This window comes from Hemitrygon akajei, chromosome 12 (assembly GCF_048418815.1).
Source record: "Hemitrygon akajei chromosome 12, sHemAka1.3, whole genome shotgun sequence".
Taxonomy (NCBI): domain Eukaryota; kingdom Metazoa; phylum Chordata; class Chondrichthyes; order Myliobatiformes; family Dasyatidae; genus Hemitrygon; species Hemitrygon akajei.
This window is the reverse complement of record NC_133135.1, coordinates 44,616,881-44,643,443: the sequence shown is the minus strand read 5'-3', so window position 1 is coordinate 44,643,443 and position 26,563 is coordinate 44,616,881. Positions and strand designations below refer to the sequence as shown.

General features: G+C 39.1%; 1 protein-coding gene across 1 annotated transcript in view; it reads right to left on the bottom strand.

Annotated features, from left to right (window-relative positions):
* Window positions 1–36: 36 nt before the first annotated feature.
* nrd1a (nardilysin a (N-arginine dibasic convertase)) overlaps window positions 37–26,563 on the bottom strand; it is a 71,773-nt gene continuing 45,246 nt past the window's right edge. Inside the window, exons 23-31 of the mRNA XM_073063019.1 lie at window positions 24,602–24,633; window positions 24,254–24,392; window positions 23,334–23,381; window positions 18,446–18,498; window positions 17,174–17,257; window positions 16,549–16,639; window positions 9,807–9,923; window positions 8,683–8,772; window positions 37–2,694 (exon numbers count right to left, since the gene is read on the bottom strand). Coding sequence (XP_072919120.1) covers window positions 2,500–2,694; window positions 8,683–8,772; window positions 9,807–9,923; window positions 16,549–16,639; window positions 17,174–17,257; window positions 18,446–18,498; window positions 23,334–23,381; window positions 24,254–24,392; window positions 24,602–24,633 — 849 coding nt within the window. The 3' untranslated portion in view covers window positions 37–2,499. The remainder of the gene's footprint in view (window positions 2,695–8,682; window positions 8,773–9,806; window positions 9,924–16,548; window positions 16,640–17,173; window positions 17,258–18,445; window positions 18,499–23,333; window positions 23,382–24,253; window positions 24,393–24,601; window positions 24,634–26,563) is intronic.

The window sequence follows — 26,563 nt, the reverse complement described above, 5'->3', positions numbered from 1 at the left end:
TAGAACCATTACAGGGCAAGGAAAATGATTACAATATTTTTGTTAGTTTAATCACAACTTTAATTTTACAGGATAAAAGTAATTTCTCTTTTGCTGTACACCAAAAAAGTTCACAATTTTTTTCATTTCTCCTTGCATATACATGTTCATTATACATTTGGATCCCTAGTTCCTCTTATTAATAGTTCTGCCTTTTCACTATTGACAAAATACACCTTGCACAAGCTGAAACGAGATTACCAGAATTAATACAATCATGCAAAGATGGGCTTACAGCAGTTCACAATTTTTATACAGTGGAAATATGGAAGGAGCATTGTAACTCAAAAAATGAGTGCCCTGCGTAAGCTTCAGGAAAGGTTATCTGCTCATAGTCACCTTCAACTATTAGCAGCAGCTTTATATTTTAACATTTCAATAGCGGCTCCTGAAGCTAACCATCACCATTTTTTAAGCCATGAATACCATTGCCAACACCATCCTAATGCATGCCTGGTCTCAAAATTTTTGAACTGCCTTTTTACCATCACTCTGGAGTTATTTCTGTAGACTGCAGCAACTGGTACAGTAATTTCAGAATCAATAATTTGTAATTATTCTAAGTGATCACCTATTTAAAATTGGTAAGAAACAGAAGCCAGCAAATGGTACAGTTTTTCCTTATACTTCCTCTAAATACACTAACTTGTGTGGAGACCAAGTTTAATAATTTGATGCTCATTCAAATCTCTTTCACATGCAAGTTTAACTAAGTATTGCCAGTTAAAAACAATCAAATTATTTACGAATAGCTAATTGTACGTGTATTTGATTGAGACTTGCTGTCCTAACTAAAAGTGACCAATTGTTGAACACGTCTGTAAGGGCAGCAAGTTAAGTTTATAAAACATTCAATGTCACCTGTGCGCTACTAGTTTTCCCCAGATTTGTTAAATAGAATGCAGATTTATTTGCTGAAACTTTCTAATGTCAAATTCTTATATACAACTTAAAGGGAGGGAAAAAAATCATCCAAGAACAAATTATATACCTTTCCACCTTGAGCTCAGTCAAAACTATCATTCTCAATAGTAGTCAACTGGAGACATGAGACTAACAGTAGAACAGCATCTATATCCCACTTAAGTAACTTGCAAACCCATGGCATGAATGTTGAATTTTCTACTTTCACATAACAACAGTCCTTGTGTTCCTTTCTACTGCCAACAGTCAACCCAGGTTCCCTTTCCTTTTCATCTTTTCCATCCTTATCCTCTATCTGCCCATCATTCTCCATTCCCCCAAACCTGGATCTACTTAGCTACTGTATATGCTGGCCATCCTTCCTCCCCATCTCAGTCTAAAACATCAACATTCCTTCTGCTTCCACAGATGCTTCTTGACCCACTGAATTCTTCCAGTAGTTATTATGCTCAAGTATAATAAATTTGCTTGGATGCACTTTTTAATACATACTATGTCTTTTAAGGTTATTGAGGTGTAGAAATTCATATGATTTTTTTTTTAGAAACCAGAATCAATACTGTTTGCTACTTTTAAAATAGTATGCAAAATTTCTCTTTATATTTAACTCAAAAATTCTAGCTTATTTTCACTTTCATTTTGAGCTATTAAAATAAAACCACAATAAAGCACAACTCTTACAGAACTTTCAAATGTTAAGACAAAATAAAATGTCAGAAACAAGCCTTTCTACTTTAAAGTTCTAAGGTACTCTAATATATAGTTAGAAACCAAAATCTAGGATTGAAAAAGAACACGACTAGGAAATTACCTCCATCCCCTGTAAATTGATTCCCACTGTAACCACCTTTATGGTAATTTCTAAAATATCAACGTCATTTAAATAAAAAGAAAACACCAGTTAGCTTCAACTTATGCATTGTATTTATTCTGATTACAGAATTGTAATTCTCACAGGAAATTTAAAATGTCCCTACTCCCCACCAAAACTAGAAAGCAATAAAATCAAACAATACAGGTTTAAAACAACTCCCTCACAGCTTTAATTAAGGATTAGTTATTGTTTTCTTTGCAAAAGTATCAGTTTGGTTTTTAAGAACACCAGTTCATTGGAGAGTTATCCAAGGCTGCATAATGATTACGCTGCATAATGATTACTTTGCATGCAGAACTGGTTGGTGTGTCAGGTTTGAGGCTTACTATGAACAGGAAGCATTCATAATACCTCTTAAAAAAATTATTACCAAACTGTTGTTACTTTTCCCCCCCAAAAAGTGAAGTAATGGCAAACCAAAGTGCATTATCATTTAAATATCTACTTGTACCTGCCCCTCAGTGAATTGGTGCAATGTTATTGGATGATCTGTAAAGGCATAAACCTCATAATAAACTCTTAGTTATATTAACATACTTTTGAAATATATCAGTTCATGGTGAAATGCCTTTGCTCAAAGCAGAAACACTAATCAGATTTCATTTTATATGTTAACTGCACATTCTTAGCAACACACCACATTCTTATGGTTTGATTTAACCTCATTTCAAAATTTTATGAAAATTGTAAAGCTTTAGACTTGAAGTGAAAGCAGAGATGTTGTTAATGGCAATTGCATCTTTCATCAGAGGAGACACAGATACAAAAGTTAGTTGATTATTTTCTCCACCCATAGGCTGAGCTTCGCATGTGGAGTCTGTTGTCTTATCTGGTTCATGTTGCCCATATCCAATTACCTATGAAATGATAATCGACAAGAATTAACATGAGTATATCACAATCAATGTTTCAACATGATAGGCCACTTGCCCCTCAATCTATTACAGTTCTATTTAAAAGTAATCCAGCTATTATTGCTTCAATGTCAATAGTACTGCAACTCTTTCTTCCAGATCACAACCAGTAGAATATTAATCTTTTTTGGACTTTTCCTGAGGATTTTAGGTCTTTTCTGAAATGCCCATTATTACACTAAGGTGAGTAATATACATCATATCTACACTGTGGCACAAGTCATAACTAAGTGAAATCATACAGTGCCAGAATACAAGATCCACATTCATAATTGATTTTCAGGGTGCACTGCATGAGTACTGCTTATATTTTGATAGGGGCTGTAGCATTTTCTCTGACTCGCAACGCTCAGGGATTAGGTAAGAGTTTTGGAAGTGGGAAAGTGATGGAATTCGAAGATCAAGGTTCATGGGAGAAATGTGGTGTAAAAGTAGTTCAAGTTGAGTAAAGGCCTATGAATTAGTTTAAGAAGCCAGCCCAGGCTGCTACAGATCAATGCAGCACTTGAGACAATGCCTCACAGATGAAGGACATGGAAATGCTGCACTCTGAAAAGCCTGAACACATAACTTCAGACCGGCAAAAGAAGGACTCATTATAACTGGAAACTCAGTCAACTTAATAACACCAAATCTTTTTGCCTTATTTTCTACTCTGATGGGTCTCATTTATCTTTCGTTCTCTATACCTGCCTCATGCTTCCTTTATCTCTAACCAATCTCAATAATACTCAATGCCCAGAATCACCTGAACCTGTTCCTGGCCTTTACATTTGCACTGAATTCTTGTTATTTCTCCTTTGAGTTCTTTCCCACAGTGCAAATGTCGCCGTAAGTGGATGCTCTTGTTCTCATGAAATCAGCATTCCGCCATTTTAAGATGTTTATTTCTGGCCCACCCCCATCTTTTTCCAAATACTTTGAAATATAAGGAGCTACAGTCACTCTTCTAATAACACACCCCCACCAACACTCCTTTCAATCAGCTTCATTGCCCAAGATCCAGCAATGTTCCTTTCCTCATTAGTTTATAAAAATTGTGTGTCAAAAAGCTGTCCAGGATACATTTCAAAAATTTCATCCTTCCTCGGTCTTTAAAACAAGCCGTTATTCTTCAGGAAATTAATACTCCCTGGTACCACAACCCAGTTTTATTGCCAAAATATTGTTGTTCTCTTATTGTCTTGTTGGGAGATCTGTAATACATCCTAATAAGATGTCAACACACTTTGTTCCCAATTTCTACCTATTTGGCCTCATTTGAGAAGCTTTCAAGGATATCCTCTCTCAGTACTGAAGTCATGCACTAACTAACAGTGCAATGCCACCTCCTCATTCACTTCCTCGTCTCACCTGAATATTTTATACCCTGGGATATTGACTTGCCAGTACTGTCCATCCTTCAACCACGTCTCTGTGATGGCATCTATATTGTGTTTCTTTGCTTAAATTAGCTTTGAGTTCATCTACTTTAGTTATCTGGTATTTAAATAGGCGCAACTTAGCTTTGAATTCCTGTTCAGCCTTCCTCTGCCTACTGGACTTGCTGTTTTCCCTCTCCATCCGAACACCTAGACCAACAGCACAGGCAGATCTTCCCCTCAATGAGGTTGGTCCCGTTGTAGTTAAGGTGTAATCTCCCTTCTGCAGAAGCAATCCTGGTGATCCAGGAACCTAAACACCATCCCTTCAACCAAGCATTTACCTGACCTATGCTAATACAGTACTCAATAATCTTAGCACTAGAAGCAATCCAGAAAGGTAGTTGTAAGGAGAGATTGTATTGGCTGAGTTTATTCTCATTAGAATATAGGAAGGTGAGGAGTGACCTTACAAGACGATGCAGGGTATAGATAATAATTTTCCCTGGGCATTAGAGTCTGGAACTAAAGGGTGCAGGTTTAACGTTGGGGGGTGGGGGGGGGAGAGAGGAAAGCAGGGAATTTAAAGGAGCTCTGAGGTATGTTTTTGCAGACAAATGATGCTGGTTTTCTGGAAAAGGCTGCTAGAGGCAGATCAAATGACAATATTTAAAAGGCATTTGGACAAGAAAGACATGGTGGCATGCAGACAAATAGGATTAATATAGATAGGATGATACCGATACAACCAGAGATCTGAAGTGTGAGAAACCGTAGCTCACTCAGGTTAGCCAAACAAATACATAAAGCATTGAACTGCAGCAGTTTGGTGTTTTTGAGCAGTGGCCAATGAGAGATCCGAAACACGAGAAGATGTAGCTTACTGAGGCTCAATGATGGAGTACCTAAGGCATTGACTCACAGCAGTTTGGTGTTTTTGAGCAGCAGCCAATCAGCGATCAAGATTGATTTGCAAGAACAAATTAAATTAAGGTAGGGACGAGTGGGGCGGCCATTTTTGGAGAAGACAGTGTTAAGAGTGGGGATTTTGAAGTTTCAGTGAGGAGAAACTTCAGTCAGAGAAAGCATAAAGCTGTAGGTAGATTCTCTCCCCCCCCCCCCCCCCCCCACAGTTGATTATCCTTCTTTGTATTTGCTCAGTTAGAGCAGGAGGGATGCCACGCAAAATAGATGAACGTTCCTCTTGCAGGATATGGGAAGACAGGGAGACTCCAGTGTTCCTGATGACTAAGATGCACTTCTTGCAGGTAAACACTCCACGTTAAGGAGTTTGAACTGGAACTAGATGAAGTCCGGATCATTTGGGAGGCTGGTGGGGGGGGGGGGGGGGGCGCGCAGGATGATAGGTAGGACATATAGGGAGGTGGTTACACCCAAGGTGCAGGACCCAAAAACTGGATCACAGGAAGGGAAAAGTTAAAACAGCCAATGCAGAGTTGGCCAGCCCCTTAACAAAAGGTATACCACTTTGGATACTGTTGCGGAGGTTGGCGGGGATGACTTAGCATTGGAAAGTCACAGTCAGGTCTCTGGCACTGAGTCTGACTCAGTAAGGAAAAGGAGTAGGTGGGGAAGAGGAAAGCAGTGGTGAGAGGAGATTCGTTCGTTAGGAGAACAGAAGGGAGGTCCTGTGGATGTAAACAAGATTCTCTGATGATATGTTGACTCCTAGATGCCGGGAAAATCTCCGATAGGATCTTCAGCATTTTAAAGTGGAAGGCTGAGTAGCTAGAGGACGTGGTCCATGTAGGTAGCAATGACATAGACAGGAAGAGTGATGAGGTTTTGGAAAATGAATTCAGGGAGGTTGGTGCTAAGGTAAAGGGCAGGACCTCCAGGGTTGTGATCTCAGGATTGCCATGTGCTAGTGAGGCCAGAAATAGGAAGATTATAGAGATTAACATGTGGCCGAAGAGTTGGTGCAGGAGGGAGGACATAAAATTTTTGGATCTTTAGGCTGTCTTCCAGGGAAGGTAGGACCTGTACAGAAGAGACTGTTTGCACCTGAACTGGAAGGGGACTAATATCCTAGCAGGAAGGTTTACCAATGCTGCACAGGGGTTTTAAACTACAGTGCCAGCACAGATAAAGGAGAGGTTGTGGACACATGTTGTTAAGACCTCAGACAAAGTCGGGAAACAAAAGGTTGAGCATGGTGCAACTAATGTCCTGAACTGTCTATATTTAAATACAAGAAGTGTTGTGGGAAAGGCAGGTGAGCTCAGGGCATGGATCAACACATGGAACTATGACACTGTAGCCATTAGTGAGACTGGGTTGCAGGAGGGACCAGACTGGCAACTTACTATTCTGGGATTTTGTTGTTTAAGATGCGACAGAGGGCAAGTGGTGTTGCTGTTCAGAGGAAGTGTCACAGCAGTACTCAGGACAAACTAGAGAATTCACCTACTGAGGTGTTATGGGTGGAAATGAGAAATAAGGAAGGCATGACCATGTTAATGGGCTATATTACCGACCACCCAACAGTCTATGGGAATTAAGGGAACAAATTTGAAGAGATCACAGACTGTTTCAAGAAACAAGATTGCTATAGTAGGTGATTTTAACTTTCCACTTATTGATTGGGACTCCCATGCTGTAAAAACACTACATGGGATGGAGCTTGTCAAATGTGTTCAGGAAAGTCTCTTCAATCAGTATTAGAAGTTCCAACAAGAGACCACATCTTATGAGTAATTAATGCAGAAAACCAGGTAATTGCAAAGGGTTCACAAACTTTTTCTTGCTTCTGTATGTTAAGAGGAAAAGGATTGCAAGGAACAAAGCTGGTCCTCTGGAAGATCAGAATAGTAGTCAATGTGTGGAGCCAAAAGAGATGGGGGAAAGACCTATGTATCTGCATTTACTCTGGAGTTAGACACAGAGTATATAGAAGTGAGCCAAGGTAGCATGAACTTCATGGACCCTTGACAGATTACAGAGGAGGGAGATGTTTGCTGGCCTGAAGCAGATTAGGGTGGATAAGTCCCCAGGGTCTGACAAGATGTTCCCTTGGACCCTGTGGGAGGCAACTGCAGAAATTGCAGGGGCCTCAGCTGAGATATTTAAATTATCCTTAGTGACAGGTAAGGTACCAGAGGATTGGAGGATAGCTAATGTTGTTCAGCTGTTTAAGAAAGGCTCTAAAAATGAATCGGGAAATTACAGGCCGGTAAGCCTGACATCGATAGTGGGAACATTATTGGAAGGTATACCAAGGGACCAGATATGAGTATCTGGATGGACATGGACTGATGAATGATAGTCAGCACTGCTTGATGAGTGGTAGGACACGTCCAACTGAGCTTATAGAGTTTTTCGAGGAAGTTACCAGGAAAGCCGATAAAGGTAAGGCAGTGGATGTTGTCTACATGGACTTCAGTAAGGCATCTGACTGATAGGTACATGGATGTTAGGGGTATGAAGGGCTAAGGACCCAGAGTAGATTGATTGGAGTAGGCAGTTTAAATGCTTCAACATGGATCAGATGGGCCAAAGGGCCTGTTTCTGCGCTGTATTTATCTATGACTAAATCAGCCATGGTGGAACGGCAGGGCAGACTCAATGGGCATTTTTATATGACACATCTAATGGATTTGAGGAAATATGCTGTATGTTATCAGATGAAGTGGGCTTTAAAAACTGACAACAGTACCTGGGGGTGACCTGGATAACAGATTTGAGTGGAGCACCAACACAGAGGCTATGTACAAGAAGGGCCAGAGTCGCCTCTACTTCCCAAGAAGACTGAGGTCCTTTGGAGTATACAGGCCTCTTGTTCACATGTTCTACCAGTCTGTTGTCGCCAGTACAATCTTCTATGCGGTGGTGTACTGCGGCAATGGCATCAACATGGATGATGCCAGGCTCAATAAACTGATTAGAAAGGCTGACTCTGTTATAGGAGTCAAACTTGTCACACTGGAGGCTGTGGTAGAACAAAGGATGCTATTGGAAAATCTTGGCAATTCTGGACAATGTTTCTCACCCTCTGCATGCCACCTTGGCTGAACAGAGGAGCACTTTTAGTAATAGACTAAATACAAATGTGCCACTCCAAAGAGTGTTATACGAGGTCATTCTTATCCTCGGCCATTAGACTCTATATAATGAGTCAACCTATAAGCCAGGAAAGCAATGACCACCACCTCCTGTTATACTGTTTGAGGCAACTTATTTTTTATTCCTTACTACTTCCCTTCCAATATTTGTATATCAGTGCATTTGTGATGCTACTGTGACACTGTAATTTCCTTTGGGATCAATAAAGTATATCTAAACTGTTGGAGGAACTCAGGAGGATGAGCAGTATCTGTTGGGAGGAGGTGGGGGTGGGGAAGGAAGGAATTGACATTTTAGATCAAAACTTCCCCTCCACAGATGCTGCCCACTGAGTTCCTCTAGCATTTTTTAAGCTCTAGTTTCCAGCACCTCTTATGTCTTCACATTTACAGTACTGTTTTACATTTCATCGGAACTATTTTTATGGTGGACCTTTTACATATAAAATAGCTACACAAGAGGTTATTTAAAGACAAGCCTTACTTACATGAATACTAAGTTTTTTACTCTTCCCTCCCTGATGATCACCAAACCAGTTCACCAAATCCGCTTTGCTGAATGACTTAAGAGCTTGAATCTGATAACAAAAGAAATCAGTATGGTATTAACACAATAGTTATACACTTTCAATATAATAAGAATTTTGACAACTGTTATCAATCAAACGTAATTTGGATTTTTTTTAAAAATGAGGAAAACTTTGTTCCTTCCAATCTTTGCCAGCAATTCTGCTGTTCCTTTCAAATGAAATGTATTAAGGAAGACATGGCTGCATGCAAGGCCAAGTCCACTTTCCAAAATCTTTCCCAAGGTCCATTACAGAATGGTAGCCAAAATGATTGGGAGGAAGGTTCCTCACTCATTCCCAGCTTATGTAGATTTGTGAAAGTACTATACAGATATAAATTAATTATGTATCATGCAAGTTAGAATATGGCCCTTTATTGCTGTTCCATTATTTAATAAGATCAAGCCTGACCTGGCTGAAAACTTATTTTTGCATTCCCACCTCTCTGCAGTATCCTTCTATCAATTTGCTTTTAAATATCAAGCTACCTCTGGTTTAAAACATTCATAGACAGATCCACTACATTACCAGGGACAGGCTACATAAGTGGCTTACAGAGAGACACGGGACAATTTTCCATGTTAAAATGTAACAACAAATCATCAAAAAAAAATTTGTTCAGTAGCTTAATTTGACACTGTAAATTCCCCTTGTTGGTAGGTGAGTAATAGAATCTGCAGGCAGTTGACTGGAATTTGGGGAGAACAGAATACAATTAGCTCAGAATTAACGTAAATAGGCACTTGATGGTGTGGATTAGGTGGACTGAAATATCTGTTATCGTGCTGTATGACTACAATTCCAAATTGTATTAGATGACAATTAAATGATTGAAATTAAGTATGGTTAATCCAGTACAAAGATAAAAGAATATTCTCAAAATTCTCATTGCTCTAAAATCTTTAAATAGTAAAACTTGAAATACTCTTTATATCAATTATAATGTTTTAAAAAATCATTACTTAATCAAATAATTTTCCATGTAAGCTAGGCTGCATCAAGTGTAACATCCTTTCTTAGTAATATATTTAACTTATTAATACCTCATGGGTAAGCCTGTCAAACAGATATTGTTGCGTAAAAACTTCATCCCAATTTCTGTCCACCTCTTCTCCTAGATGTGTATCTTCACACAGCTTAAGCTTAATCAATGCAGTTACCTGTTGAAGTAAAAAGATGAAAAAAATTAACAAACTGAAATACATACATCCTAACTGAAATACAGCATTGCTCAAATCAAGCAATAATCAAAACAAAGGCAAAAGAAAAGGAAAACAAAAGAAATATACTTTATGAGTTTGCAGCTGAACATTAGATTGGCAAAACAATATCTGAACTAGTAACTGCTCCAAGTGTTCTGCTCAGCTTCCTAAACCCAGTTCCATTTACTTCAATAGACCCGAATTGCAGAAGAAGGTAGAACACGCACCTGCTGGTATAAAGCATATTTAGCTCCAGGAGGATTTCTACACAACAAAATTATCATAGTAAAGGTTGAGTTTAATAAAATAATGCCCAACCTTAGTAGAGTAATTCAGAAAGCTGTTTCACAATTCTTTACCAAGAGTCCTGCAAATTGTATTTTAAGTTCTTTGTCATGTTACCCTTGTATCTATTGGTAATCTTGATCGTTCCACAAATGAAAAGTTTCTTTTTACCATATCTAAACCCCAATGTAAATTTCTTATTATTAAATCTACTCTTTCCCAACTATGTGACACAATAAATAGAGAGAGAAGCAAATTTAGTATTTTTGAAAGGATTCATGTAGCAAAATTACCAACATCAAAACAAAGATGTAAACTTGGATACAAGTTATGATGCACAAACTTAGTTTTCAAAAAAATGCTATTTCGGTGTTGCTTAAATTACCATTAAACACTAGATGTGACTCCCTGACTTGTCTTACTAAATAGGCATTAACCTACCCCGAGATGTTATTGTTAAAGACCAACATTACAAACAAACATGTATGTTCATATACACATACTGGAGGAAGCAAATAGTATCCTTAATTTGAATTCCACCTTCATTAGACTCAGAGATACAGAATTGAAACAGGGCCTCAGGTCCACAGAGTCTGCGACAGACTTGCCCTAATCCATTTTATCCTTCCCACATTCAAGTTAACTCTCCACTCCTGTCCACATTCCATACACTAGGGGAAATTTTAAATGGGCACATATCTTTTGGGATGTGAGGGGACACAGAACACCCAAAGGAACATCAAGCAGTCACAGGGAAACTTGCAACCTCCTCACAAACAGCACTGAAGATCAGAATTGAAAATGGGTCACTGGAGCCATGAAGCAGCAACTCTACAAGGTATGTCACTGTGCTGTCCAAAACTGCTCAATGGTGACCTGGGTACCTGATGCATACTAACCTGATTCAACCCAAATTCATTTAAAGATGAGATCATCTTTGAGATGATAAATCTGTCAGCTAAAATTTTTAAGGCAATTGGAGGAAAGTATGGGGAGGCAAATGTCAGAGGCAAGTTTTTTTTATACACACACCTCTACCACCAAGGATGGTGGCAGAGATAAATATATTAGGACATTTAAGAAATGTTACAGGTCAGCCCCAGGTACTGTTGTCAGTTTTTAAAGCCCACTTCATTTGATAACGTACAGCATATTTCCTCAAATCCATCGGTAGATTAATCTTAGAGTAGGTTATAATTTCAGCACAACATTGTGAGCCAAAAGGCCTGCACTATGTGTAGGTGTTCTATATTTTGTATTCTATAATTTGCCAGGGGAAGCCCAAGTGGAATTTCACTGTCCATGTTGCCCAAAATATCTCTTTTGCATAATCTAATAAGAGATTTATAAATTTTATATGTGATTTGGATACTAATACTTGATCAGCAAGCTGCAGATGCACAAAATTATGAGGTATTGCTGGTAGTGAAGGTTATTGTAGATTACAGGCAGTCCCCGGGTTACGTACGAATTCTGTTCCCGAGTCTGTCTTTAAGTCGGATTTGTACATAAGTCGGAACAAGAACATCCGGTAGTATTTAGCATCAGTTAGTAAAACGTTTATCTTAGTATATAGTATATATTTTACCTTTCTATACATATAAAACATTTAAGAAACGTATGTATTCCAATAATTAAACCACTGCATTGCTTAGTAATAATTGTAGCTTTCATCGGGGCAGGGCCTTTCACATGGTCCATTATTCTCACTTTATCCATTATCCTTTAAAATTGTTCTGATCGTTGACCGACTATAGCCTAACGCTTTTCCAATGACCGATGGTGTTTCACCTCTTTCCAAACACTATTATTTCCACTTTATTTTCAATCGCGATCGCTTCCCATCAATGGAACAGAAACACTGCAGGCGGCGGGTCCCGAGCTCCGCTGGGTCGTAAGGACCACCACACTGAGACAGGTTAAATGGAACAAGTGGGGGCTGTGCTGGGTTTGGGTATTTGATCCTCCACAACATTCCACGTAGGAATTTAAACTGGAGGTGGCAGTGTTTTTTTTACGAGGTGGAGTTGCGAGCTCAACATCAACCCGGCACAGATGGTACGGGAGTCACTGGATCGACATCAACCCGGCACGGGAGCGGTCTGTCACTGGATCGAACTTGGAAACCTCCGTTCTCGAGCCTGATGCTGATCTCACTGCGCCACCAGCTGACCGAAACGGTGGGGGGTGGGGGTGCAGTGGGTCGGGATGAATCTTACTAAGAAAAATTTAAGCCAAATACAAAGTTAAACACTCAACACAGTGTCAATGGCAACGAGTTAAAATGGTGGACGGCATCGCGATCTGACTTAAAATGGCGGACGGCGTTCTCCTTCCTCGGTTCCTAAGTACGAGTTGTCCATAAGTTGGACGTTCGTAACTCAGGGACTACCTGTACAAGGGAATCTTGATCAGTTAGGGAAGTTGGCTGAGGAGTAGCAAATGGAGTTCTTTACAGCAAAGTATAAAGTGATGTATCTTGGAAAGTCAAACCAGTGGAGGACTTACACCATGAACGGTAGGGCACTAGGGAATGTAATGGAACAGCGGAACCTATGGGTACGTCCATTGCTTGTTGAAAGCAGCATCATAGGCAGACAGGTGTACAAAAGACAATTAGCATGCTGGCCTGCATCAGTCAGGGTACTGAGCATAGGAGTTAGGATATTATAGTAATGATCTTTCAAGATTCGCTAGATTCTGGAATGGCTCCCAAAGACGGGAAAATTGCAAATGTCACTCCACTCTTAAAGAGGGGAGAGAGGCAGAAGATAGGAAACTATAAGCCAATTAGTGGGGTCTATAGAGGAAGGGGGAAAATGGATCAGCCATGATTGGCAGAACAGACTCGATGGGCCAAATGGCACAATTCTCCTCCTATGTATTATGGTCTTAATTGACTCCACAGTCTGACCCCTGTGGAGTCAATTAAGGATGATGTCTCAGGGTATTTGGAGGCACATGATAAAATAGACCATAGTCAGCATGGTTTCCTCAAGGGAAAATCTCTTCTGACAAATCTGTTGGAATCCTTGAAGAAATAACAAGAAGGATTGACAAAGGAGAATTGGTAGATGCTATGTACTTGGATTTTCAGAAGACCTTTGACAAGGTGACTGACAAGGTGACACACAAGGCTCTCAACAAACTACAAGCCCATGGTATTACAGGAAAGATTCTAGCATGGATAAAGCAGTGGCTGACTGGTCGGAGGCAAAGAGTGGGAACAAAAGGGAGCCTTTTCTACCTGGCTGCTAATGACTAGTGGTTTTCCACAGGGGTCTTTTTATGTTATATGTCAATGATTTGAATGATGGAATTGATGGTTTTGTTTCAAAGTTTGCATACAATATGAAGGTAGGTGGAAGGGCAAGTAGTTTTGAGGAAGTAGGCTACACAAGGACTTACACAGATTAGGAAAACGGGCAAAGAAATGTCAGATGGAATAGAATGTTGGGAAGTGTATGGTCATGCACTTGGTAGAAGAAATGAAAGGGTTGAGTATTTTCTAAATGGAGAGAAAATATAAATAAAAACAGATTTGCAAAGGGGCATTAGAGTCCTGTGCATGATTCCCCAAGAGTTAATTTGCAGGTCAAGTTGTGGTGAGGAAGGGAAATGCCATGTTAGCATTTATTTCAAGAGGATTAGAATATAAAAGCAAGGATGCAATGTTGAAATTTTATAAAGCACTGGTGAGACCTGGTAAAGACTGGTCTTTACTGGTGGTAAAGACTGGAGTATTGTGAGCAGGTTTGGGCCCCTTATCTTAGAAAGGATGTGCTGACACTGGAGAGAGTTCAAAGGAGGTTCAATGATTCCAGGATTGAATGGCATGCATTATGAAGAATGTTTGATGGTTCTGGGCCCATATTCACTAGAATTCAGAAGAATGAGGGGTGACCTCATTGAAACCTATTGAATGGTGAAAGGCCTTGACAGAGTGGATGTGGAGAGGATGTTTCCTATGGTGGGAGTGTCCAAGACCAGAGGACACAGCCTCAGAATAAAGGGGCATTCTTTTTGAAGAGATGGAGGATTTTCTATAGCCAGAGAGTGGTGAATCTTGGAATTCTTTGCCACAGGCAGCTGTGGAGGCCAAGTCTTTATGTATATCTAAGACAGAGGCTGACAGATTCTTGATTGGTCAAGGCATGATGGGATACAGGGAGAAGGCAGGAGATTAGGGCTGAGAGGAAAATTGGATCAGCCATGATGAAATGGCTGAGCACTCGATAGGCCAAATGGCCTCATTCTGCTCCTATGTCTTATGGTCTTATTATGTTGTACTTGTGCAAGTCATTGGTGATGCCACACTTGGAGTACTATGTACAATTTTGGTCACCCTGTGAGTGTAGTAAAGATTTAAAGGATGTTGCCAGGATTAGAGGGCCTGAGTGAAAGCAAGAGGCTGCCAGGATAGGACTTTATTCTTTGAAAAATAAGAGGATGAAATAAAAATGTTTAAAATTATGAGAGGCAGGTGTAGCTGGCAAGGTGAATGACATCAGTCTTTTCCCTAGAGAGGGGGAAATTTACAAAGGGACATCTCTTTCATACAGAGGATGGTGTGATAATTAATGAGCTGCCAGAGAAAGTGCTTGAGGCAGGTTGGTACAGTAGTATCATTTAAGTACCTGGATAAGTATATGGAGGGCAGGGCTGGAGGAATATGGGTCAAATGCAGGACATTGGGATTAGCTGGGTGGGCACTGGTCAGCATAGACTTGTTAAGCTTAAGGGCCTGTATCTATGGAGTATTGCTCTATGGCTCTGAAATTATTTGCTCAGACTTTCTGACAAGACCCATGTACTGACCAATGAGACCCAAGATACTACAGATGCTGGAATCTGGAGCAACAAACACTTTACTGGAGGAACTGAACAGGCCATGTAGAATCTGTGGATGGAAAGGAATTGTTGACATTTTGGGTTGAAACACTGCATCAGGACAGAGTGGAGAAGCAAGATGGCCAGCAGAGAGGGTTCCAAAAAGTGATAGGTGGACTGAGGATGGGTGTGAGATGGCACGCAGGTGGTGCCCAGTAGGGGAGGTGAAGGGATGGAGTTGGAAGCCTGTAGCAGGTGACAGATGGAGGCACAGGTACAGAGCAAAAACAGGTGGAGAAAGGTTGGTGGGGGGGGGGTGGGGGGGGGGAAGAGGAGCATAAAGATAGGAGGCAGTTGCTGGATGGAGACACAAGCAGCACAAAACACTACCAAAGCTGGATCTGTAAAAGTAAAGGAGATGAAAATGCAAGCTTTTGGAGTTGAAACCAGATGGTGGGTGGGATTAGAGCAGGGAAATCGAGTGTGAAGTGAATGGATGGAGCCTGGAGTGGGAAGGGGTTGAAGATAGGTGAAGGGGGCTAGGGGAGAGGGTGGGTAAGAGGCCAACCAGCCCTGAAGCAGGGTTTTGACCTTTAAATGTCAACTTTTTTTCCTCTTAACAATGCTGCATGACCCCCTGGTTTGCATCAGCACATTGCTGGTTGCTCCAATGTCCTGAAGAGATTGGAATGCACTCAAATGTGAATGTGACTAAAGCAAGAACGTGTTTCAGCAGCAGATCTAAAACACTGCTGAAAGAGTGTTTTAACACACTCTCAGTGATGGAGGGCACGTGCTTTTTGAATCTCAGCTCAGGATAAATAAGTTTGAATAGTCTTGTTTCAAACGCTCCAGCTCACGTGAATGTGGATATTGAATTAGTGGCTGGGTAAAAGAGAAAGACAATAGTGTTTTTTTTTGTGGGGTGGGGGGTGGAAAGCACGTGGAGATGAATTGCGCAGGTTTAATCAGAGTAACTGAGAATTTAATAAAAACTGCAGATACAGCAAATCTGAAACAAAAAAGAAAATACCAGAAACACTCAGCAGGTCAGAAGAGTTTCCAATGTGAATGGTTAACATAATTTATCTTCCCATTTTTCCACAGAGGCCCCTTTGTTTCCTCCACCCCCACTGCCTCCCCCACTCCATCAACAACCCAGCATTTTCGGTTTCTATTTCTTTGGTGTACAGTTACCAGGGTCAGGAGAAGATGTGCAAGCTGACTAAACAGAAGCAGTTACAGTTTCAAACTATCAGCATATTTGTGGAATAGACATATTTTCCAATTATATCAGCATGGGTTGCCACATAGATGAGAAAATACACAAGAGACATTTCTCCAATTTTTTAGCGACAGTTACTTTTTTTAAATTAAAAGCTCTATTGGATTAACAAGAGCTATACAGAACTGATTTTGAAAAGTTTTACAATAATGTTTTCTTTGAATTATTTGTAATATTACTTACCTGAGCATTGAAGGAATCCTGATTCATTGACATTAATCTCTTATTAAAGCTTTTCAGAAATTCTTCAATTTTCTTGTCTACTACTTCAGTACTGTTTAAGAATTTAAATACAATTAATAATGCTGGAATCAGGACCCTGTACATTAAACTATAAAATTACATCTGAAATGGAAATAAGGGTTGTTCCACAGTACACATTCAATAAGATCATGGCTATTCCTCTAACTGGAATCCACATTCATTCTAATCCCCATTCCCTCTATTCCCACAAATTCAACAACAGGAATTGCCAGCAGCTGTGAATATTTAGAAGCTCAAGAGAAAGCAATCTTTAAGATGCAGAAAATTAAAAGAAAGGAGCAAAGCACACAAAAAGGAATATGATAGTGCAAGGCATGAAAGTGTAAATGCAAAATTCAGGTGATGGCGAAAGAAATTGATAAAGAGATTAGTGAATAATACAATGTTGGTTTAGAGAGGAGGTATAAAAGAGAGAAATGGAATAACTCACTTGCACCAAATTCTATATCATATCATTCTGTAATTTTCAAAGCTAATTGCTGCACTCTTTCCCCTGCCCAGCCCAAAGATACAATAAACAGAAGCAACAATCAGAAAAACGCACTTAAATTTCGTTGCCTGGGTTTCCACTGTGATTGAGAATCCCAAAATTCCAGAAGTATTTCGGCTGGAAGGATACACGTGGTACCTGAAAGCATAGAATATAAAACTACATGAAAGGAGCTGTTATTTCAAATTACTCTCTACTTGTAATTAGAAAGTTTATTTATGGAATGTAGGATCAGCCTTTTTGTAAACAAACTTCAAGAATTGTTCAAGCAATGCACAGTATTTACTTTTAACTGAAATTTATTCAATAATTTTATTTGATTACAACCACAAATGTGAGACTTTAACAATCCAGTGCATTTTGAATAGGAGTTTAAGATCTCATAATGAAACTAGTAAGCAAATTCCCACAGCAGGAGCAAATTTGTCAAATATTTTTCAAACTAATTCAATTTATCTATCAAATCCAATAAACCAACATCTCCTTTTTGTGCTACAAGGAAGGCATAGAGATGGCGTTCAGTTGGTGTCCAGTTATTAAGAAACATTCAAGAATTTCAGCAATATTACAACAAATTATTATTTCTACTTCCCACCAACCCCTACAATTTGATTTTGTTTGCCCCTTATTCATTTTATTTAAATACATCAGTGTTCATTATAACACACACTGCACATATTTGACTTCCCTTCACAAATATAGAGCTGCAACATACTGTTTTATTTTAATTAACTAAAACACAGTTCATCTTCAGAAAAAGAACTCACTGAAATCTCACCAGTCTTTCCAATAATCAAGTCAATCTTACAACTTCATTTCAGAACCAGTGACAAGAAAACCATCTCCAGTGGAAAAATTGGCAGCAGCCCAGGAACCACACAAAAACATGTCATATAACACATGATATAAATATGTCTCCAATCCTCTTGCAACCATCTACTCTGATCAAAATGAAAATCTGATTTCTGAACTCTGACAGTTATTTCAATGTTCAATTTTCTTTTTGCCTGTCTTTCTTGCTGAGCCAGGATTTTAGCTGATATTCTACAATCCTGCTTAGCACTGAACATTCCAATTTTAATACAATTGATGTTTTAAAATCACAATGAATTGCATTATTTCGTATTCTACACTGTTGAACTTCTTTCTTTGTTTACTTTTTACCCACTTTTAAATCTAGAATGCAATGTCATTCAATTATATCTATATTTACTCTTTTGAACCAAAATGACATCCTCGTCTTTACTTCACGTGAGTTTCAAGAAGAGTATTGCTGATAAGGACTTTGAATAATACACATTATTAAAAAGGTGAAAAAATATTTACCCAAGTGTTTCTTTTGTCCTCAGAAAATCAAAACAAGGTTCTTCCATGTGCATCTGAAATCAAGGATCAAAATCATCTCAGCAAAAGAATCTTGTCCTCTGTACGGTATAAAGTAGTCTGTCCTCTGTCCCTCTTGCAAGGATTTTTTTTAAAGTTTTAACACAACAAAAAAAGGGCTAACAATGTTCAGAGTCTTAGAGGAGATGGTGTGAAATTTTGGAAGACAATCAGTTTCAAGACAGTTTCCATTGATTTGAAGCAAATGTAACCACATAATTTAAGGGAAATAAAGGGGAATTCTTGGTGAGCTAGCATGAATAGGAAGGTCCAGGAGACTTATGAAGGAAATGGTAACAGGCAAGTTCAGAAATAACATGATTGAGCAGAGCTACATAGATTTATGAAAAGAAAATCATGTTTTGACAACCCTTTAAAAATGGGCCATTTTTGGGATGAGAGGTAGGTTTGACAAGTAGGGTTCTACAGAGGCACTGCTGCTTACAGTTTTTATCTCAATGATATTTATGAAGAGTGTGAACTAAATTTATCGAAGTTTTAAGATGATAATAAGCCAGGAGGTAGTGAGGCCTGACAGGAGTGCAGGGACATAGACAAGTTAAGGATATAATATATTCCACTTATTATGGAAAAATTCAATGTTATCCACTTTCGTGAAAAAAAGAGACAAGTAATGCAGAATATAGGGACTCCCTGGGCTACAAGTGACATGGTTTGTACAACACTACAAATTTTCCCACACATCGTTAAAGCACATTTAAAACTAGTAACAACAACAAAATGTTTGATGGCATTCACTAATGAAAGGAATGAGTGTATGTTCCATTAGTTTGGCAGTGAAGATAATTATTCAATGAATTGAAAGCATTACAGCATGTATATATGCAGAGTGATATATGGATAGCTATGGAAATTTATTTCTAACTTAAGAGTGATTGGCTTACAAACAGCTCTCAGGAACTTTCTGTACCAGAGATTCCTGTACTTTTTAAAATAATGACAGATTATAAGGGTAAACTGTGTCCTTTGACAAAAATCCTTAAAAGTTGTTAGGAAGTTCAGCAAGCAATTTTGAAGGCAAAAGCTAAGCTGGACAACACCACAAAAAGGCTGTGTACAGAGTGGAAATCTAATCATGACAAAAATTAGGGTGATCTCACTGAAATGTACACATTCCTCAGAAGCTTGATAAGGCTGAGGTGGAATTCATGCTTCCCGTAGCTGTGATAATTAGAATATGTCATGTCTACAGCCACTCAGGACCAATCACAGTTCAAAGTTCTAAGATCAAAATAAAATTTATTATTGAAGTACACAGACATCACCACATACAGACAAACATACTTTATTGATCCCGAGGGAAATTGGGTTTCATTACAGTCGCACCAACCAAGAATAGTGTAGAAATATAGCAATATAAAACCATAAATAATTAAATAATAATAAGTTAATCATGCCAAGTGGAAATAAGTCCAGGACCAACCTATTGGCTCAGGGTGTCTGACACTCCGAGGGAGGAGTTGTAAGGGTTGATGGCCACAGGCAGGAATGACTTCCTATGATACTCAGTGCTACATCTCGGTGGAATGAGTCTCTGGCTGAATGTACTCCTGTGCCTAACCAGTACATTATGGAGTGGATGGGAGTCATTGTCCAAGATGGCATGCAACTTGGACAGCATCCTCTTTTCAGACACCACCGTCAGAGAGTCCAGTTCCACCCCCACAACATCACTGGCCTCATGAATGAGTTTGTTGATTCTGTTGGTGTCTGCTACCCTCAGCCTGCTGCCCCAGCACACAACAGCAAACATGATAGCACTGGCCACCACAGACTCGTAGAACATCCTCAGCATCGTCCAGCAGATGTTAAAGGACCTCAGTCTCCTCAGGAAGTAGAGATGGCTCTGACTCTTCTTGTAGACAGCCTCAGTGTTCTTTGACCAGTCCAGTCCAACGCCAAGAATCATTTTCTTGTGGGCATACACAGTAAATTGAGGAAACATAATAGAATCAATGAACCATTGCACCAAACAGACGGACAAACAACCAATGTGAAAACACAGAAGAAAAAATAAATAAGTGATAAATATTGAGAACCTGAGATGAAGAGTCCTTGCAAGTGAGTTCATATGTTGTGGGAAAATAGCAATGATGGAGTGAGTGAAGTTATCCCCTCTGTATCAAGAGCCTGATGGTTGAGGGCTAATAACTGTTCCTGAACTTGGTGTGTAGGTCTTGAGGCTCCTATACCTTCTTACTGATGGCAGCAGTGAGAAGAGAACAAGTCCTCGGTGGTGAGGTTCCTTGATGGTGGATGCTGCTTTCCTGCAATGGTTGGGAGAGCTTTAACTGTGATGGACTGGTCTGTGTCCACTACTTTTTGGAAGATTTTCCATTCAAGATCAATGGTGTTTCCATACCAAGCTGTGATTCAACCAGTTAATATACTTTCCACCACACATTTATTGAAGTTTATCAAAAGTTTTAGGGTCATGTTCAATCTTCATAAACTCCTAAGGAAGTAGAGGCTTTCTTCATAACTGCACTTGAACGCTGAGCCTGGAGAGATCCTCTGAAATGATAACACCAAGGAATTTAAAGTTGCTGAACCTCTCCACCCCCGATTCCCTGATGAGAAATGGCATGTAAACCTCTAGTTTCCACTTCCTGACGTCGAAGATCAACTTCTTGTTCTTGCTGACATTGAGTGGGAAGTGATTGTTGTGGCATTACAAAGCCAGATTTTCTATCTTCCTCGTATATACTGATTCGTCACCACCTTTGCTTTGGCCTATGACAGCGGCGTCATTGGCAAACTTAAAAAGGCCATTGGAGGAGCAGTGCTTAGCTTCACAGTCATAAGTGTGAAGCCAGTGTAGTAGGGGGCTAAGCACGCAGGTTTGTGGTGGACTTGTACTGATGAAGACACTGGAGGAGATCCAAAATGACAGGGGTCTGCAAGTGAAGAAATCAAGAATCCAATTGCACTAGAAGTTATTGAGGCCAAGCTCTTGGAGCTTACTGATTAGTTTTGAAGGGATGATGGTATTGAATGCCAAGCTGTAGTCAATAAAGAGCATCCTGATGTATGTGTCTTTTCTGTCTAGATGTTCCAGGATTGAGTGAAGAGCCAATGCAATGCTATCTGCTGTGGACCTATTGTGATGGCTGGCAAAATGGAATGGATCCAAGTCACTTCTCAGGCAGGAGTTGATATGTTTCATTACCAAACTCTCAAAGTACTTCATCACTGTGGGCGTAAGTGCTACTGGATGACAGTCATCAAGGCAGGTTACCATGGTTTTCTTAGGCATTGGTATAATTGAAGCTTGCTTGAAGCAGGTGGGTACCTCTGACTGCTAGAGATTAAAGATATCAGTGAACACTCCAGCCCGTTGATCAGAACCGCTCTTTAATATTCAGCCCAGTTCAGTATTTGGGCTGGATGTGTTCACTCTCCTAAAGGATGCTCTCTTGTCAGCCTCAGAGACTGAAATCTCAGGGTCATCAGGGGCTGTGGGCGTTTGTGAAGGCTCCTCCACGGTCAAAGTGAGCATAGAAGGCATTGAGCTCATCTGGGAGCAAAGCCTTGTTGTCACCTATGTCACTCGTTTTCACTTTTAAAGAGTAATAGCATTCACACCCTTCCACAGCTTTTGAGCATCCTTCAGTGATTCAAGTTCAGTCCAGAATTGCCACTTCATACGTGAGATAGCTTTCCAGAGATAGTACTTGGACCTTCTTCTATTACTTGGTCATCAGTCATGAATGCCACTGATCTGGCCCTCAGCAGACTGCTGATGTCATGGTCCTTCCAGGGCTTCTGGTTGGGGAAGACTTAATGATTTTGTAGGGATACACTCATCTTTGACTGTTTTTATTATGTCCATGACAACCATGATTCATGAAGAAATCCTTTTGCACAGACTGCAGTGAAACTTAAAAATTCACAAATGAGCAGAACTGTGGAGACTCGGTCATAGAGTACATTTAAGACCAACTCACCAGTTCTTAGATGTTAAGGGAATCAAATGATGAGGTCCGAACAGGGAAGTTATACAGAGGTAAAATGATCTGATTAAATGGTTGAGAAGGTACCAGAAGCCAAATGGCCTTCCACAGATCAGTGTAAACCTATGCAAGTGCAACTCATGTCACTAAAATATGCCAGAAACATTCAAATACATTTAGTATTCTGACAGCTTTGACATCCAGCTTAGCCAACTGAAGAAGAATTTTTCAACATTGTCTCTGCCAAGCTTTGTCCCCTTCTAATTATAACATAATTTGTGGTAAGGCACAATTAGCACAAAAACTGTACCAATAAAGTTGGGACTAGATTTATTCAATTTGCCCCATGGGATGTCTGCACTGTGCAAACTGCGAGTGGCAAGCACATCTGTAGCATCTCTTACTCAAGCCAGTGAACATATAGAGAAATAAGCATATTTATATGACTTACTTAAACATTGAAAATATATATAGTTATAATGGAGAAGGGGAAGTTAGTAGATGTTTCGGCCATTAAAACATGCAGTACATTTTAACTTGTGTCTACTGAAGCAGGTCTTCTCTAACCCAAATTGAAATTGGGAAGAAGCAAGTATAAATAGGTCTGAAATGTGAGTAAAATAGAAAATTGTGATTGAGTTGTAAGAGTATACATAAAATACCAATGAATTACAACTGTAAAGTAATTTCTACATGGCCTAGAGTAACAAAGAGTGAAAAAAACAGTAGGACTTGGAATTCCAAAGGCCTTCTGACAAATACTAGTAAACTCTCAAATGATTCCTTCAACAAATAAGTATTTTTTAAAAATTAAAATCACTAATATTGAAAATGAGATTTTGTGTACATTTACTTACAACAAGTAGTTCCATAAGGGCGTTTTCCCTTACTTTGTGACAACCTGACTGAAAAAATATTAAAGTTAGCTATTTATTCTTAAAAGAATCTTTCACTTGTTAACAGCCAAATTAAAACAAACAATATCAAAATGAGTGGCAAGCCTGTAGTCATGTAATAATGATGCTGTTATGATTAAATACAATGCTTATATTTTCATACAGTACATTCACAGTATACTGTGTAATTTAACAAATAATTTTAGATTTAATAAAAATAAGCTGACATTAGAAATATTCTTTGCAAAAGTTCAAGTCCTTGAAAGAATAAACTCTTCTTGGGCTTCCAGCCAGTTACAGGTATCGATAATAATTGACGTTTCGATGACAAACTCCACCACCTTCATCAGGGACGATGCTGAGGCATCTCTAGTCTGGTGGTATTTATACTGCCATGGGACGTCCCTCCTCTCATCCAATCAGGAGGGACGGGCTACAGCAGTACAATTACCACCAGACTCGGCATCATCCCTGATGAAGATAGCGGAGTTTGTCATCGATACCTGTACCTGGCTGGAAGCCCAAGAAGAGTTTATTCGTCATATACACCAGGAAAGCACTAGATCCTTCAAAACATGAAAGGTTGAACATGGACAATTTGGCAATATGCACTACTACTTTGAGAGACAGAATAAAAATCTTACTGAAATCCTTTTAACTCTGTTACATTAACTATGAAAAGAATATATGATTATGATTTTCAACCAAGAGTATCTCCAACAGATTGAGAAAACACTAAAGATTAGGAGTTATAGAGACATACAAGACAGGATACTGTAAGATGGTAAACTTATGAGTCTGCATCAACCATTGATCACAGAAGAAAATGTTTGAAAATAGCTAAAATTGGGTGAAAAATGAATACATTGTTAGTAATTCACCTGATAATAAACAGTGACCTCTGAATTGGCATCATTTTTGTTCAGTGACTTCACTTTGCACACGAGTGGCTTATTAGGTAATTCCACAATCCTGAACTGCACAGGTACATTATTCACCAGTGGTTTGCACTGCAGCTTCCTGCAATGCAATTAACAAAGTATAGTAATCATTCTACCATTTTAAAATTATATGCATGAAGGCAATTATAAGAAATTCAAATAGCATTTCTGGGCTTTCAGAAAGTTATATTTTGTTTAGCAGGGAGGGCTTTATTTTTAGAATTCACCAATAATTCACTACGAATTTCACCACATTTGTGTGACAAGGAGAAAGAACAAAATACTTACTTCACAATATAATTTAGAAATTCAACGGACTCCTTTGAAGAGAAAACAGAATCATTAGTTTCATGCTAAAACTCTATCTTTGATAAATAACAAATAAAATCTGTTTAAAGTCAAAGCAGATGTACTACATGAATCAAAACACACATCTTAAATTTCCCCAATCAGAATGCACTAAATTAACTAGTTAAGCCCCAGGGCTTTCTACTCAGTACTGTGTGTGTATAATAACAATATGTTAACACTTGTAGTTCTTGTGTCCATTTTGACCTTAAATGCCAGATTTTAAAAGCATTGGCAGCAAATTTGGTGAGAAGAAATGAAAATTAAAAACAGTTCAATAAGACTTGTGTCTGAACCCAATGAATTTGAGAAATAATGTGAATGTCCTGCTCATAAGGGGCACTAGAAACGGTATTTATCTGCATGACAATGACCTGAGTTGGCCTGGCAGTGCTGAGCAAAAATAACCCAAATAGGTGGCAAAAAGTTGATGGATTTGATGCTTTCATGGTCAAAAACAGAAACTACAAATTTTCTGAACTGTAATAAAGCCAGGATACTTTTTTTTAAAAAAACAAATACTTTATGCTTCATTAATAGATGATTTTAAAATATATTTTTAGATATACAATACTATGCATAAGTCTAGGCACGTGAAAAAAAAATCTGTAAAGCAAAGATGCTTTCAAAAATAATGAAATGAAAAATTTCTAAGTATCAAAAAATTACTATAAAAAGCAGTAAACAGTAAATCAAATCAACATTTGCTGTTAGCACCCTTTGCCTTTAAAACCACATCAGTTCTCTGAGGTACACTGTCGTGCAGTTTTATAAGATCAGCTGGTAGGTGGTTCCAAGCATCTTGCAGAACTTGCCACAGTTCTTCTGCACACTCTGGCCATCTCACTTGCTTCTGTCTCTCCAGGTAATCCAAATAGCTTTGATGATGTTCATATCAGGGCTCTATAGAAGCCATACCATCTTTTGTAAAACCCCTTGTTCTTCTTTTTGCAGAAGATAATTCTTCATGACCTTGGCTGTGTGCCTGGGGCCATTGTCCTGTTGCAGAATGAAGTTAGGCCAGATCTGTCACCTCCCTGATGGCATTGCATGATTGATAAGAATTCAGTATTTCAATATTAAGGATTCCATTAATTCTGAACAGATCATCAATTCTATTTGCAGAAATGCAGCCCCAAAGCTGCATGGAGCCTCTGCCACGCTTCACTCTTGGCTGCTGACCCTCATCCATGCAGTGCTCTTCTATGGACAAACTGTCTCCTGTTATGAGACAAATTTTTCAAATTTTGACTTGTCAGTCCAGAGCACTTGCTGTCATTGCTCAGTATCCCAGTCCCTGTGATTTTGTGCAGAGCCTTGGAGCAATGTCTCTTTGGCAGCAACTCCATGAAAATCACTTCTGGCAAGACTTCTCTGGATTATAGAGGGCTGCACTTGAGTACAGAGCTGATAGCAATGCTGGATTTCTTCCAATTTAGATGGGATATCAGTTTGATGCATCTCTCATCTGCTTCAGTTTCCATGGCCACCCACTGTGTTTCTGATCCTCAATCTTGTCCATTTCTTAATGATTCTGTAGAAGAGCTTAGCCAGCAGATATTGAAACTCTTGCCTGCTATGAAAATTCTGCTTGGGAGAGACCTTGTTGATGCAGGATGACTACCGTGCGTCTTATTGCTATGTTCACTCGTCATAGTTATAAGAATTCATGATTTGAAGGTTAAAATGTCACATCTGCCACACCCTCACTTTCTGTTTGGTTGTACTTCACCTAGTTCAATTCCTTCTTCACCCTGTTTGTTTCAGTTTATCAGTTTAGTTCATTCAACTCATTATGTCATTGATCAATAGCACCTGTTTGTTTTCTTGTTTAATCATGCACTGGGCTATATATCTAAAAAGTAATCATTTTTATTTGAAAAGTGGTTTATTACTTAATAT